This window comes from Nerophis lumbriciformis, linkage group LG18 (genome assembly GCF_033978685.3).
Source record: "Nerophis lumbriciformis linkage group LG18, RoL_Nlum_v2.1, whole genome shotgun sequence".
NCBI lineage: Eukaryota > Metazoa > Chordata > Actinopteri > Syngnathiformes > Syngnathidae > Nerophis > Nerophis lumbriciformis.
Genome location: NC_084565.2, coordinates 34,435,001 through 34,449,588, shown reverse-complemented (window position 1 = coordinate 34,449,588; position 14,588 = coordinate 34,435,001). Strand labels below are relative to the sequence as shown.

Here is a 14,588-nt window from a genome sequence, read left to right as displayed (position 1 = left end):
TTAATAAAACAATCTTGCCTTCCTTCATACTTACTACAAAAGAGCCATTTGGAATCCGTCAGCGGATTATCCATAAATGGTAAAAGTTTACCCAATTTACTTTGCGGGAGTGCGCCGTGGTAGTCCAACGCTGTAGTCAATAAGCTCCTTTTTCTCTACCCTATTACTGTGGGGCAGACTGTCTCATACATGCACATGCATCCTTCGCTGTTGCCATTTCTAATACAAAGTGCGCACAGTTTAATCGTAATCTGTCAGTAGACTCGCTATGGAAATGCTAAAATTACAACAAAGATGGCGGGGAGAAGACGCTATCTAAGTGGAGATAAATGAATAAGATATATACTGTATATGTATGTGTCAAGACGTGGACTATGGAGTGATTGTTTTCCCGAGATGCAAGTGAACTTGGATCGGACATGGCTTGAAGGTGGGTACATGATTTATTTTAAACACTAACAAACTACAAAACAGAAGCAAACAAAAAGCACGCACAATGGCGGAGGTAAAAAACTTGGTGAATGAAAACAAAACTTGCACAAAGGCAGAAACTGCGAACACGAAACAAAAACACTTACTGTGGCATGGGACTGTGAACATGGCTTGATACGAGAGGATAGCAGGGTTAGAAAGGATATGACACCAGGACGAACAACAGAAAATGAAAAGCTTAAATAACACAGACATGATTAACAACAGGTGCGTGCCTCAAAACAGGTGCGTGACATGACAGGTGAAAACTAATGGGTTGCTATGGAAACAAAAACAATGGAGCGTAAACAGAAACTAAAGAGTCCAATAACTAAACAAAACAAAACATGACTAAAACAAAACATGATTACACAGACATGACAGTATGTCTGTGTGTGTGTGTGTGTGTGTGTGTGTGTGTGTGTGTGTGTGTGTGTGTGTGTGTGTGTGTGTGTGTGTGTGTGTGTGTGTGTGTGTGTGTGTGTGTGTGTGTGTGTGTGTGTGTGTGTGTGTGTGTGTGTGTGTGTGTGTGTGTATATATCTCTTCTTTGGCAGCTTAGTCACAGATGACCATGCTAATTTACGGTCTTGTGTCAGACACTTATTTCGATTTGATGTTTATTTTTTATTTTATTTTTTTTAAATTTTTTAATTTTAATTTTGTAATGGTACTTTAATTATTATTAATAGTTTATTTAATTTTTTATTTATTTAAAAAGTTTTGTCATCCTGTTTTAGTCAATTATTAGTAATATCTTTTCAGTTTTAATGAGTGTTGTAATTATACAATGCACATATTTAATTATAATTTTCACATTTTAACTTGATGTTTTGTTGATACGGTACATTCATGTTTGTTGACAACGCCTAGCATGGCTGTACAAGCCAATTCTTGAGTGACAGTCCCTGTTGCACTTAGTGCAAACATGTGTAGAGACTTCATCCCGCTCCTGCTGTGCGATGGTATTTGCAGTACGTTTCCTCCTGTCTCTTCTCCTCTGCGAGCTGGCCTCTCCTCAAATCATATATATATATATTGTCAATATTCAGTGTTTTATCGTTCATAGTTAATATTGTAAAATATGTCGATGGAGAGGGTGTGATGTTCATATGTTGTCAATATTCAGTGTTTTATCGTTCATAGTTAATATTGTAAAATATGTTGATGAGAGGGGGTGTGACGTTCATATGTTGTCAATATTCAGTGTTTTGTCGTTCATAGTTAATATTGTGAAATATGTAATTGTAAAATATGTTGATGAGAGGGGGTGTGACGTTCATATGTTGTCAATATTCAGTGTTTTATCGTTCATAGTTAATATTGTAAAATATGTAATTGTATAATATGTGGATGGAGAGGGGGTGTGACGTTCATATGTTGTCAATATTCAGTATTTTATCGTTCGTAATTAATATTGTAAAATATGTCGATGGAGAGGGGGTGTGATGTTCATATGTTGTCAATATTCAGTGTTTTATCGTTCATAGTTAATATTGTAAAATATGTTGATGAGAGGGGGTGTGACGTTCATATGTTGTCAATATTCAGTGTTTTGTCGTTCATAGTTACCGTATTTTCCGCACCATAAGGCGCCCTGGGTTATAAGCCGCGCCTTCAATGAACGGCATATTTCAAAACTTTGTCCACCTATAAGACGCCCCGTGTTATAAGCCGCATCTAACTGCGCTAAAGGAATGTCAAAAAAACAGTCAGATAGGTCAGTCAAACTTTAATAATATATTAAAAACCAGCGTGATGTGGGCGCGCACGGAGTCGTATATCAACATGGACGGAGCTGCGTGAAAAAAGCCACCCGGCCTCTTCGCGTAAACTTACCTTAACCACTCGCTCATCTTTTCTTCATCCATCCCTTCGAGTTAGCTTTTATGATGACGCCGGCTGGAAAGGTCTCTTTTGGCAAGGTCTTCCTTTTGAATATCACCATGGGTGGAAGTTTCTGGCCATTAGCATGGCAAGCTAGAACCACAGTGAAGGATGACTTCTCATTCCCTGTGGTGAGAATATTCACCGTACGTGCTCCCGTTGTATCCACAGTGCGGTTCACAGGAATATCAAAAGTCAGTGGAACCTCGTCCATGTTGATAATGTTCTCTGGCCGGATCTTTTTTTCAGCTATCTTGTTTTTACAATATGCACGGAAAGTAGCCAGCTTTTCTTGAAAGTCTTTAGGCAGTTGCTGTGAAATAGTAGTCCGTGTGCGGATGGAGAGATTGCGTCTTTTCATGAACCGGATCCCTGTCGCTTAGTAGGAGCCATTTTGTGGTCTTTACAGATGTAAACACACAAAGGAAATGAAACGTAATATCCGCGCGCTTTTTCTTCTTCTACGCGGGCGGGTGGTTGCTTACAGTAGAAGAAGAAGCGCTTCCTGTTCTATGGGGGCGGGTGCTTACCTTGGCGGTTGCTTGCGTAGAAGAAGAAGCACTTCCTCTTCTACGGGGAAAAAAGATGGCGGCTGTTTACCGAAGTTGCGAGACCAAAACTTTATGAAAATGAATCTTAATATTAATCCATATATAAAGCGCAACGGGTTATAAGGCGCACTGTCAGCTTTTGAGAAAATTTGTGGTTTTTAGGTGCGCCTTATAGTGCGGAAAATACGGTAATATTGTGAAATATGTAATTGTAAAATATGTGGATGGAGAGGGGGTGTGACGTTCATATGTTGTCAATATTCAGTGTTTTATCTTTCATAGTTAATATTGTAAAATATGTTGATGAAAGGGGGTGTGACGTTCATATGTTGTCAATATTCAGTGTTTTATCGTTCATAGTTAATATTGTAAAATATGTCAATGGAGAGGGGGGGTGATGTTCATATGTTGTCAATATTCAGTGTTTTATCGTTCATAGTTAATATTGTAAAATATGTCGATGGAGAGAGGGTGTGACGTTCATATGTTGTCAATATTTAGTGTTTTATCGTTCATAGTTAATATTGTAAAATACGTAATTGTAAAATATGTCGATGGAGAGGGGGTGTGACGTTCAGATGTTGTCAATATTCAGTGTTTTATCATTCATAGTTAATATTGTAAAATATGTTGATGAGAGGGGGTGTGACGTTCATATGTTGTCAATATTCAGTGTTTTATCTTTCATAGTTAATATTGTAAAATATGTCGATGGAGAGGGGGTGTGACGTTCATATGTTGTCAATATTCAGTGTTTTATCGTTCGTAGTTAATATTGTAAAATATGTAGATGGAGAGGGGGTGACATTCATATGTTGTCAATATTCAGTGTTTTATCGTTCATAGTTAATATTGTAAAATATGTCGATGAGAGGGGGGTGACATTCATATGTTGTCAATATTCAGTGTTTTGTCGTTCATAGTTAATATTGTGAAATACGTAATTGTAAAATATGTCGATTGAGAGGGGGTGTGACGTTCATATGTTGTCAATATTCAGTGTTTTATCTTTCATAGTTAATATTGTAAAATATGTTGATGAGAGGGGGGTGACATTCATATGTTGTCAATATTCAGTGTTTTATCGTTCGTAGTTAATATTGTAAAATATGTCAAATATATGTTGTCAATATTCAGTGTTTTATCGTTCATAGTTAATATTGTAAAACCCGCATTCTTTATTTATTTCCATGTACATTCTGAGTATCATTCAGTAAAAAAAATGTACATGCCATTTCGTTTTTTTAAGGCGATCTGTCATAACGTTTTTAGCGTTCAATCAGGTTTTGTATTAGTGTTCCTGAAAAACAGCTGAGAAACATATTTTTGGGCGGCCCTCTAATGGGGAAGAAGACCACAAGGAAGTGTTTCAAACGTAGAAAGAAAACTCCAAATATGACCCCTTTTTAACTAATGTGACATGCACATGCGTAACGGCCAATTATGCAAATAAAATGATGGCGTCATCCAGATACAAGCTGGTTGTTTTTTCCAACGTATTGAGAAAAACTTGTCTTGCAGAATGTGCTGGTGACGTATGTCGGCATGGTGCTAATCGGGGACTACGTCTTCTCATGGACTAACTTCATAGGTGTGAACATCAGGTAATCATCCTCCTGACACATGTATTACCTTTGTGCTTTTAATCACTGGTGTGGGACAACTATGTATGTGTGTGTGTGTGTGTGTGTGTGTGTGTGCAGCATCGTGGCCAGCTTGGTGTACTCCTACATCAGTCTGCGAGAGGAGCAGCCCAACAAGGCCAGCGAAAGCCCCAAAATGGAAATCAAGGGCAAGGTGGTCGTATGACACTGGTTTCTCTTTCACTTTTTGTATGACAATGTACAGCTAAAGTCTTTTATTTTGTATTTATGACTCCAAGCAAAGTTGTCGTGTTGCTGCCATGGTTACGAGATTGTTTCCTTTTAAAGAGATGCTATTTTCTTGACATCTGTATTTTAATATGGTCAGTGTTGAAAAGGGATGAATATTTATGAGGTTTCTGCGGAATGTTGAAGATCTTCTAGCTGTTTACAAGAATGTGAAGGCTGAAATGTACTCTCTCGCCTCACGTCTTGCTTGTCTCTCCTCGCCGCCGGCACCAACAGGACTAACCGCTAATCACGGCGCCGAAAAAGAATTCGGAGCTACCCTTTCATCGTGTTCTGGAAAAACCTGCTCCCCATTAGAAGTCATGCGCCCCAAGCATCTGCGCCAGCGTATGAATCCAGGCCAGGTTAGGTCCTGACACCAAATGCCAATATTAGTGTATTTATTATTTCACACTACTGACGCTCAAATGTAGGAACAGTGGCTGTTATTAAGGCAGCGTCAAAAAGCCTCCAAACCAGAAGAAAACAGCTGATGTGTCATGAGAACATGCTGAGGCCTTCACACTAATAATGAACTAAATATTTGTCTACAATATATAGATAACAGGTATCTAGCCCACTCAAATCGTCATTTAACCTCTTAAGGCCCAAGCTGTTTGTTTACATGCTTTTTTTATTTTTATTTCTCTTTGCTATTTGGGCTTATTGCACCCTAATTAGAATAAAAACTAAGAATCATCTTTTGATATGATGTACTTAGTCCATAAGTACACAAACGTGTACTTCATGTGTAGTGACATGCTAATTCTTATTTTTTCCAAATTCCATTGTATGTTATACTCTTCTGACACCACCAGATGGCAGTATAAGTGTCCACATAAGCGGCCATAAGACCCCAATTCAGTAGTGTACACAATTTTGGAAATAAGAGCTAAAAGGCCTTTAGATTAAGGTGGCCTGCCGCATCATTTTATGTAGGCCGCGATATCGTCTTAATGAGGGCCTGCCCCTTAATTTTAAAGTGACTGTTGTTGCTACATTAGAATTATGTAGCCTGCCACATCATTTTACTAAGTCATTTATGTGCCCCACTATATCATTCTAATGTGGCCCAACACATAATTTTATGCAGGCCTTGATATCATTTAATAGCGGCTCGTCCCTTCATTTTATAATGGCATGCTACATAATTCCAATGTGGTCTGTTAAGCCACATATTTCAATGTGACCAGCCAAATAATGTTATTGTGGCCAGCCACACCATTTAAATGTGTGCCCCACTATATCATTCTAATGTGGCCCGACACATCATTTTATGTAGGCCGCAATATAATTTTATAGTGGCCGTCCCTTCATTTTATTGTGGCATGCTACATAATTCTAATGTGACCCGTGAAGTCATTTATGTGACCAGCCATATATTTTTAAAGTGGCCCTCCACACCATTTAAAAGTGCCTCGCTAAATCATTCTAATGTGGCCCGACACATAATTTTATGTAGGCCGCGATATAATTTTATGGTGGCCGTCCCTTCATTTTATAGTGGCATGCTACATGATTCTAATGTGACCCGCCCACGTCATTTTATGTGGTCCGCTAAGTCATTTATGTGACCAGACAATCCTTTTTTAAGGTGGCCCTCCACACCATTTAAATGTGCGCCGCTAAATCATTCTAATGTGGCCCGACACATATTTTTATGTAGACCGCGATATCATTTTATAGTGGCCCGTTCCGTAATTTTATTGTGGCATGCTACATAATTCTAATGTGACCCGCTAAGTCATTTATGTGACCAGCCATACCTTTTTAATGTGACTAGCCAAATAATTTTATTGTGGCCAGCCACACCATTTAAATGTGCCCCACTACATCATTGTAATGTGGCCCGACACATACTTTTATGTAGTCCACGATATCATTTTATAGTGACCCGTCCCTTAATTTTATTGTGGCATGCTACATAATTCTAATTTGGCCTGCTAAATCATTTATGTGACCAGCCACATTATTTTAAGTTGGCCCTCCACACCATTTAAATGTGCCCGCTAAATCATTCTATCATGGCCCGACACATATTTTTATGTAGACCGCGATATAGTTTTATAGTGACCCGTTCCGTAATTTTATTGTGGCATGCTACATTATTCTAAGTGGCCTGCCACATCATTTTATGTGGCCCGCCACGTCGTTTAAACGTGACCCGCTAAAACATTCTAAAGTGGCCCTACACATATTTTTATGTAGACCACGATATCATATTATAGTGGCCCGTCCCTTAATTTTATTGTGGCATGCTAAGTCATTTATGTGACCAGCCAAATAATTTTAGTGTGGCCAGTCACACCATTTTAATGTGCCCCGCTACATCATTCTAAAGTGGCCCGACACATAATTTTATGTAGGCCACGATATCATTTTATAATGGCCCATCCCTTAATTTAATCGTGGCATGCTACATAATTATAATGTGAACAGCCACATGTTTTTAATATGACCAGCCAAATAATTGTATTGTGTCCCGCTACATCATTCTAATGTGGCCCGACACATCATTTTATTGTGGCATGCTACATAATTCTAATGTAGCCTGCCACATAATTTTACTGTTGTCTGTCATTTATGTGACCAGCCACTTCTTTTTAGTGGTGACCAGCCAAATCATTTTATTGTGCCCCGCTACATCATTCTAATGCGGCCCGACACATCATTTTATGTAGGCCGTGATATCATTTTATAGTGTACCGTCCCTTAAATTTATTGTGGCATGCTACATAATTCTAATGTGGCCCGACACATATTTTATGTAGACCGCGATATAATTTTATAGTGGACCGTCCCTTAATTTTATCGTGGCATGCTAAGTCATTTATGTGACCAGCCACATATTTTTAATGTTACCAGCCAAATAATTTTAGTGTGGCCAGTCACACCATTTTAATGTGCCCCGCTACATCATTCTAATGTGGCCTGACACATATATGTATGTAGGCCACCATATCATTTTATAGTGGCCCGTCCCTTCATTTTGTCGTGGCATGCTACATAATTATAATGTCACTAGCCACATATTTTTAATACGACCAGCCAAATAATTTTATTGTGGCCAGCCACACCATTTGATTGTGCCTTGCTATATCATTTATGTTGGCCCGTCCCTTAATTTAAATGTGGCATGCTACATAAATCTAATGTGGTCTGTTAAGTAATTTATGTGACAAGCCATTATTTTTAATTGTGGCCTGCCACAGCAGCATCATTCTAAAGTGGCCCAACACATAACTTTATGTAGGCCGCAAATATAATTTTATTTTGGCTCGTCGTACATCATCAAAAACAGCTGCCTTTGCAAGTTATGTAACAAGGTAATTAAACATGTAAATATATAAAGTGGCCCTCTGAAGACAGCCCTGATCAAGCCTCCTATTAGACTGTTTAATTGCAAATGACATGATGACGTCACCTTCAAGCCCCCAACATAATGAATAATCACGACTTGAATATTGAAAAAAATAATCGTTATTTTGGCCTTAATCGCACTACACGCTTTTGAACGTTTATTGCTTCAGGTTGAATTCCAACACAAAGTCTGCCTCCTTATGTTCCCAACTCTGGACATCACTTAATCATCAACACGTTGCTTTTCAGTCACGTCACCAAATAATGTTGCAAGTTCCCCCCGTCCTCTGCTGCCCCTTAGTGTTCTAGAAGTGAACTGCAAGCAAGACGGCGTGAGAGTGTTTTCCAGCCTTCACATGTGATGCCTTCAATGTCCTCTTTAATAGTCTGTTACTTTGTGTTTGCACTGTCAAACATGGCTTTAACTTGGGGAAACGGTACAATTAGTTGTGTGTGTGAGGGCCCTCCATGCAGTCATGGTACTTTTTTTCTGAGCGGCCTGCCTCACTCACCTTTTATTTATTTTTTTATTATTCACATTTCTAATATTCTGGTACAAGTTCTACAACTTTTTGTCCAAGTTGATTGGAGTTCCGTGTAAACGCGTGACACGCCAGTGAAGGATTAGAAATGTGATGAGCACATATTTCTAATAAAATTAAAAAAAAGATGAAAAAGAACAAGTTGTGCTACTTTTTCTTTTAATGTTTCCAGCATGTTTACAATGATCACAATATTGTGTGTGTTTAAATAGACAAGCAACACAAATACAAGTGAGACCAAATAAAGAATTGCTTTTAAAAGTCAAATCAAATTATTCTTTACACGCTGACAAAGAACTGGCTTAATGTCAAGTTGTAGTTCAAGCTCCTTTGTTCGTTTCCTGAGTTGTTACTGATCATTGAAAGTACTGCACTTTAAGGCAATCAGCTTATTTTCCACACCCAAAGAAAAGTTAAAAACCACAAACATTTCCATACATAAATACAATACATACATACATACATAAGTCTAATATTGCATTGTTTGGTTTATCATCATCATCATCCCACACACACTTTGAGGAGGCAGCATGAAGTATGGAAGTTTTATTGGAGCAAAATTACTTGCAAATGTGTATCTCAATCTGTGTGTGTGTACTAATGTGTGTGTATATTAATCTGTGTGTGTGTCTGTATCGCAACCTGTGTTGTGTGTGTGTATCGCAATCTGTGTGTGTGTGTACTAATGTGTGTCTGTATATTAATCTCTGTGTGTGTGTCTGTATCGCAATCTGTGTTGTATGTGTGTGTGTACTAATGTTTTTCTGTATCGCAATCTGTGTGTGTACTAATGTGTCTGTATCGCAATCTGTGTGTTTACTAGTGTGTCTGTATCGCAATTTGTGTGTGTGTGTGTGTGTGTGTACTAATGTGTATCTGTATAGCAATCTGTGTGTATATGTGTGTACTAACATGTGTCTGTATAGCAATCTGTGTGTGTGTCTGTATAGCAATCTTTGTGTGTGTACTGTGTCTGTACAGCAATATGTTTACTGTGTGTCTGTGTATCAATCTGTGTGTACTGTGTGTGTCTGTATAGCAATGTGTGTGTACTACTGTGTCTGTATCAATCGGTGTGTGTACTAATGTGTCTGTAGAGAAATGTGTATCAATCTGTGTGTACTGTGTGTGTCTGTATAGCAATGTGTGTGTACTACTGTGTGTCTGTGTATCAATCTGTGTGTACTGTGTGTCTGTATAGCAATGTGTGTGTACTACTGTGTGTCTATCAATCGGTGTGTGTACTAATGTGTCTGTAGAGCAATGTGTATCAATCTGTGTGTACTGTGTGTGTCTGTATAGCAATCTGTGTGTACTAATGTGTGTCTGTGTATACTAATGGGTCTGTATAGCAATCTGTGTGTACTAATGTGTGTCTGTGTATCAATCTGTGTGTACTAATGTGTGTCTGTATATCTGTGTGTACTAATGGGTCTGTATAGCAATCTGTGTGTACTAATGTGTGTCTGTGTATCAATCTGTGTGTACTAATGTGTGTCTGTGTATCAATCTGTGTGTACTAATGTGTGTCTGTATCAATCTGTGTACTATTGTGTGTCTGCATATTTGTGTGTACTAATGTGTGCCTGTGTATCAATATGTGTGTACTAACGTGTCTGTATATCTGTGTGTACTAATGTCTGCATAGCAATGTTTGTGTGTACTAATGTGTGTCTGTATAGCAAACTGTGTGTACTATTATGTGTCTGTATAGCAATCTGTGTGTACTAATGTGTGTCTGTGTATCAATCTGTGTGTGTGTGTACTAATGTGTGTCTGTGTATCAATCTTTGTGTGTTTATGTATAGAAATCTGTGTGCACTAATGTGTATCTGTATAGCAATCTGTGTGTGTACTGTGTGTCTGTATAGCAATCTGTGTTGACTCATGTGTGTCTGTGTATCAATCTGTGTACCTGTGTATCAATCTGTGTGTACTAATGTGTGTCTGTGTATCAATCTGTGTGCTAATGTATGTCTGTGTATCAATCTGTGTGTACTAATGTGTGTCTGTATATCTGTGTACTGTGTCTGTATAGCAATATGTGTGTACTAATGTGTGTCTGTATAGCAATGTTTGTGTGTACTAATGTGTATCTGTTTAGCAATGAATGTGTACGTGTGTGTGTGTACTAATGAGTGTCTGTATAGCAATCTGTGTGTGTGTGTTAAGTTGTCTGTTCGTATATGAGTTTGTGTGTACAAAACACATGGTGTGTGTGTGTGTACTTAGATGTGTGTGTGAAGCAGGAACCCTCTGGGCTGTCTTCTTAAACGTGAATATTTCAGCCTTACAGTCACTACATGATCACTTATTTGAATGCAAAAATACTTGTGATTAATAAGTTACTGTTAAAACGAGAACTTTTATGTACAGCAAGTGATGAAATGTCCATTTTTCTTGGCTTCAAGTTCAATGGCAACGTGAGTGGCTGCGAGGCGCCAACTAGTGGTGAGTACAAGGAAGGGCAAGGGGAGGAACAGACAAATCATCAGATCGCTGCACAGACAAGAACATCCCTAAACTGCAGAACAGTTGCGTGTAAAAAGACAGCCGACAGAGTTCCTGCTTCACACACACACCTAAATATGCAAACATTTATATATTTTTAATTTAACAGCCCAATTGAAATACGGACAGATATGTTTTACGCACAGACAAATCATAATACGGACAGACAACTTAACACACACACACATTCTTGTATTTCTTACCTTCTTGAGACCTCCGAAAAATGCCTGCCACTTTAGGACCAGCCTTTCTAGATATATAAAGATGTGTATTTACAACATTAAAAATATATACGTACTATGCAAATATTAAAAAATTAAACCATTTAATTTTTTTCCCCCGAATGTTTTCTTTGTAACAGGTTTTTAATCATTATTTACTTCGTTATTACATTATGTCTCTATATACTTTTTTTAAATTAATTTTGGCCAAAGGGGGCGCATTTACATTTCTTCCACACACTTGTTATTTCATATGTTGGCCAGAGGGGGCGCATTTCAAATGTTTACACACACTTGTTATTTCATATGTTGGCCAGAGGGGGAGCATTTCAAATTTTTGCACACACTTGTTATTTCATATGTTGGCCAGAGGGGGCGCATTTCAAATGTTTACATACACTTGTTATTTCATATGTTGGCCAGAGGGGGTGCATTTCAAATTTTTACACACACTTGTTATTTCATATGTTGGCCAGAGGGGGCGCATTTCAAATTTTTACACACACTTGTTATTTTATATGTTGGCCAGAGGGGGAGCATTTCAATTTCTTACACACACTTGTTATTTCATATGTTGGCCAGAGGGGGAGCACTTCAAATTTTTACACACACTTGTTATTTCATATGTCGGCCAGAGGGGGAGCATTTCAAATTTTTGCACACACTTGTTATTTCATATGTTGGCCAGAGGGGGCGCATTTCAATTTTTTACACACACTTGTTATTTTATATGTTGGCCAGAGGGGGCGCATTTCAATTTTTTACACACACTTGTTATTTTATATGTTGGCCAGAGGGGGCGCATTTCAATTTTTTACACACACTTGTTATTTCATATGTTGGCCAGAGGGGAAGCATTTCACATTTTTACACACACTTATTTCATATGTTGGCCAGAGGGGGCGCATTTCAAATTTTTTACACATACTTGTTATTTCATATGTTGGCCAGAGGGGGAGCATTTTACATTTTTACACACACTTATTTCATATGTTGGCCAGAGGGGGTGCATCTCAATTTTTTACACACACTTGTTATTTCATATGTCGGCCAGAGGGGGAGCATTTTAATATTTTACACACACTTGTTATTACATATGTTGGCCAGAGGGGGGCATTTCAAATTTTTCACACACTTGTTATTTCATATGTTGGCCAGAGGGGGCATATTTAAAAAAATTTACACACACTTGTTATTTCATATGTTGGCCAGAGGGAGGCATTTCAAATTTTTACACACACTTGTTATTTCATATGTTGGCCAGAGGGGGCGCGTTTAAATTTTTTACACACATTTGTTATTTCATATGTTGGCCAGAGGGGGCGCATTTCAATTTTTTTACACACACTTGTTATTTCATATGTTGGCCAAAGGGGGGCGCAAATTTAATTTCTTCCACACACTTGTTATTACATATGTTGGCCAGAAGGGGCGCATTTAAACATTTTTTACACACACTTGTTATTTCATATGTTGGCCAGAGGGGGAGCATTTCAATTTCTTCCACACACTTGTTATTTCATATGTTGGCCAGAGGGGGAGCATTTCAAATCTCTTACACACACTTGTTATTTCATATGTTGGCCAGAGGGGGCGCGTTTAAATTTTTTACACACACTTGTTATTTCATATGTTGGCCAGAGGGGGAGCATTTTACATTTTTACACACACTTATTTCATAAGTTGGCCAGACGGGGCGCATTTCAAATTTTTTTACACACTTGTTATTTCATATGTTGGCTAAAGGGGGCGCATTTAAATTTCTTCCACACACTTATTACATATGTCGGCCAGAGGGGGAGCATTTCAAATTTTTACACACACTTGCTATTTCATATGTTGGCCAGAGGGGGCGCATTTCAATTTTTTACACACACTTGTTATTTTATATGTTGGCCAGAGAGGGAGCATTTTACATTTTTACACACACTTATTTCATTTGTTGGCCAGAGGGGGCTCATTTCAAAATTTTTTACACACTTGTTATTTCATATGTTGGCCAAAGGTGGCGCATTTAAATTTCTTCCACACACTTCCACGGCCAGAGTGGGAGCATTTCAAATTTTTACACACACTTGTGATTTCATATGTTGGCCAGAGGGGGAGCACTTTTAAAAGCGACACAGTCAGTTTGAAAAACCCCTCCTTTTTGGGACCACCCTCATTTTTATAGATTCCACCACCAGGGGTGCAAATGAGACATTCTCTATTAGATGCAATGGTTTTTCCTATTGGGACCATGATTTATGTCATCACTTGTTCACACCTCCTCATATGGAAGATACTTTTCCTTGATGTCTCAAGAAGGGTAGAAATACAAGAACACACACACACACACATTAGTACACACACTCCGGTTGAGATACACATTTGCAAATAATGTAGCTATAATAATACTTGCATAAAAAGGACTCCAGTTAAAAAGTGTCATGGCGAGTGCTTTACATGACGTCAAGAGAAAAAAACACTCAAGTCCTCGCCGTGCTTCATATGCAACCTCACCCTGCCCATAAAGTTAGCACCAAAACATGGCAGCTCCGCACCATCAGACATGTTGCGGTCGTACGCCATTTGAGAAAACGTGTTTGAAACGCTTCAAATGAAGACGATGTTACCTGGATGAGCCGTGTATAGATCGGAGCTCGCCTTCCCGTGTTTAACCGCAGCGCCCCTGCTGGTTGCAGAGGAGTAATGCCACAATTGCAAAAGTCATTCATTTATTATATTATAATCATATTTTTGTATGATTCGTATTTAGCGACATTTCCCTCTGGTTTTCATATGTCGTCTTGGTTAAACATTTTTACAAGGCACCCGGTGACTCAAGTCACTAATGGGGCCAAACAAAGTTGCGAGTGTTAGCGCTTTCATTAAAAAAAAGGTGCACTTGGAAACATGCGACGTGGGATAAAATCCACATTGCAATATGCAACACCGCCTTTTGTGATCATCTATACATCACAATATATTCTTTGGCTTTCAAGCGATAATACAACAATTTTAAAACAGGCTTCTTTGGCTGCTGACCTACCAGCTAATATTTTTATTTTTTTGGACGGGTATCAAACGGACCGATAACTTAATTGTATTTATATATTTTTAATGCCGCTTTAACTGTAGTTAGCTTCTGCTTGGCGTCTTCTTAGGCTTTCACAACACTGTGGGAGCCATGCTGG

General features: G+C 38.5%; 2 protein-coding genes across 3 annotated transcripts in view; one reads left to right on the top strand and one right to left on the bottom strand.

Moving 5' to 3' along the window:
- Nucleotides 1–5,360, top strand: part of LOC133617869 (nucleotide sugar transporter SLC35D2-like) — a 45,844-nt gene extending 40,484 nt beyond the window's left edge. The window contains exons 11-12 of the mRNA XM_061978193.2: nucleotides 4,429–4,511; nucleotides 4,611–5,360. Coding sequence (XP_061834177.1) covers nucleotides 4,429–4,511; nucleotides 4,611–4,716 — 189 coding nt within the window. The 3' untranslated portion in view covers nucleotides 4,717–5,360. The remainder of the gene's footprint in view (nucleotides 1–4,428; nucleotides 4,512–4,610) is intronic.
- The window catches only part of LOC133617871 (biogenesis of lysosome-related organelles complex-1 subunit 2-like), an 87,576-nt gene that overhangs the window by 66,602 nt on the left and 6,386 nt on the right, over nucleotides 1–14,588 (bottom strand). Inside the window, exons 3-4 of one of the 2 annotated variants that reach the window (XM_061978194.2) lie at nucleotides 10,596–14,588; nucleotides 7,767–10,210 (exon numbers count right to left, since the gene is read on the bottom strand). The exon at nucleotides 10,596–14,588 is cut by the window's right edge and continues 1,058 nt beyond it. The exons of the other annotated variant lie outside the window; for it this stretch is intronic. The gene's annotated coding sequence lies outside the window, so the exon portion shown is untranslated. Of the gene's footprint in view, nucleotides 1–7,766; nucleotides 10,211–10,595 lie in introns of those variants that run through there. 2 annotated transcript variants of the gene reach the window in all.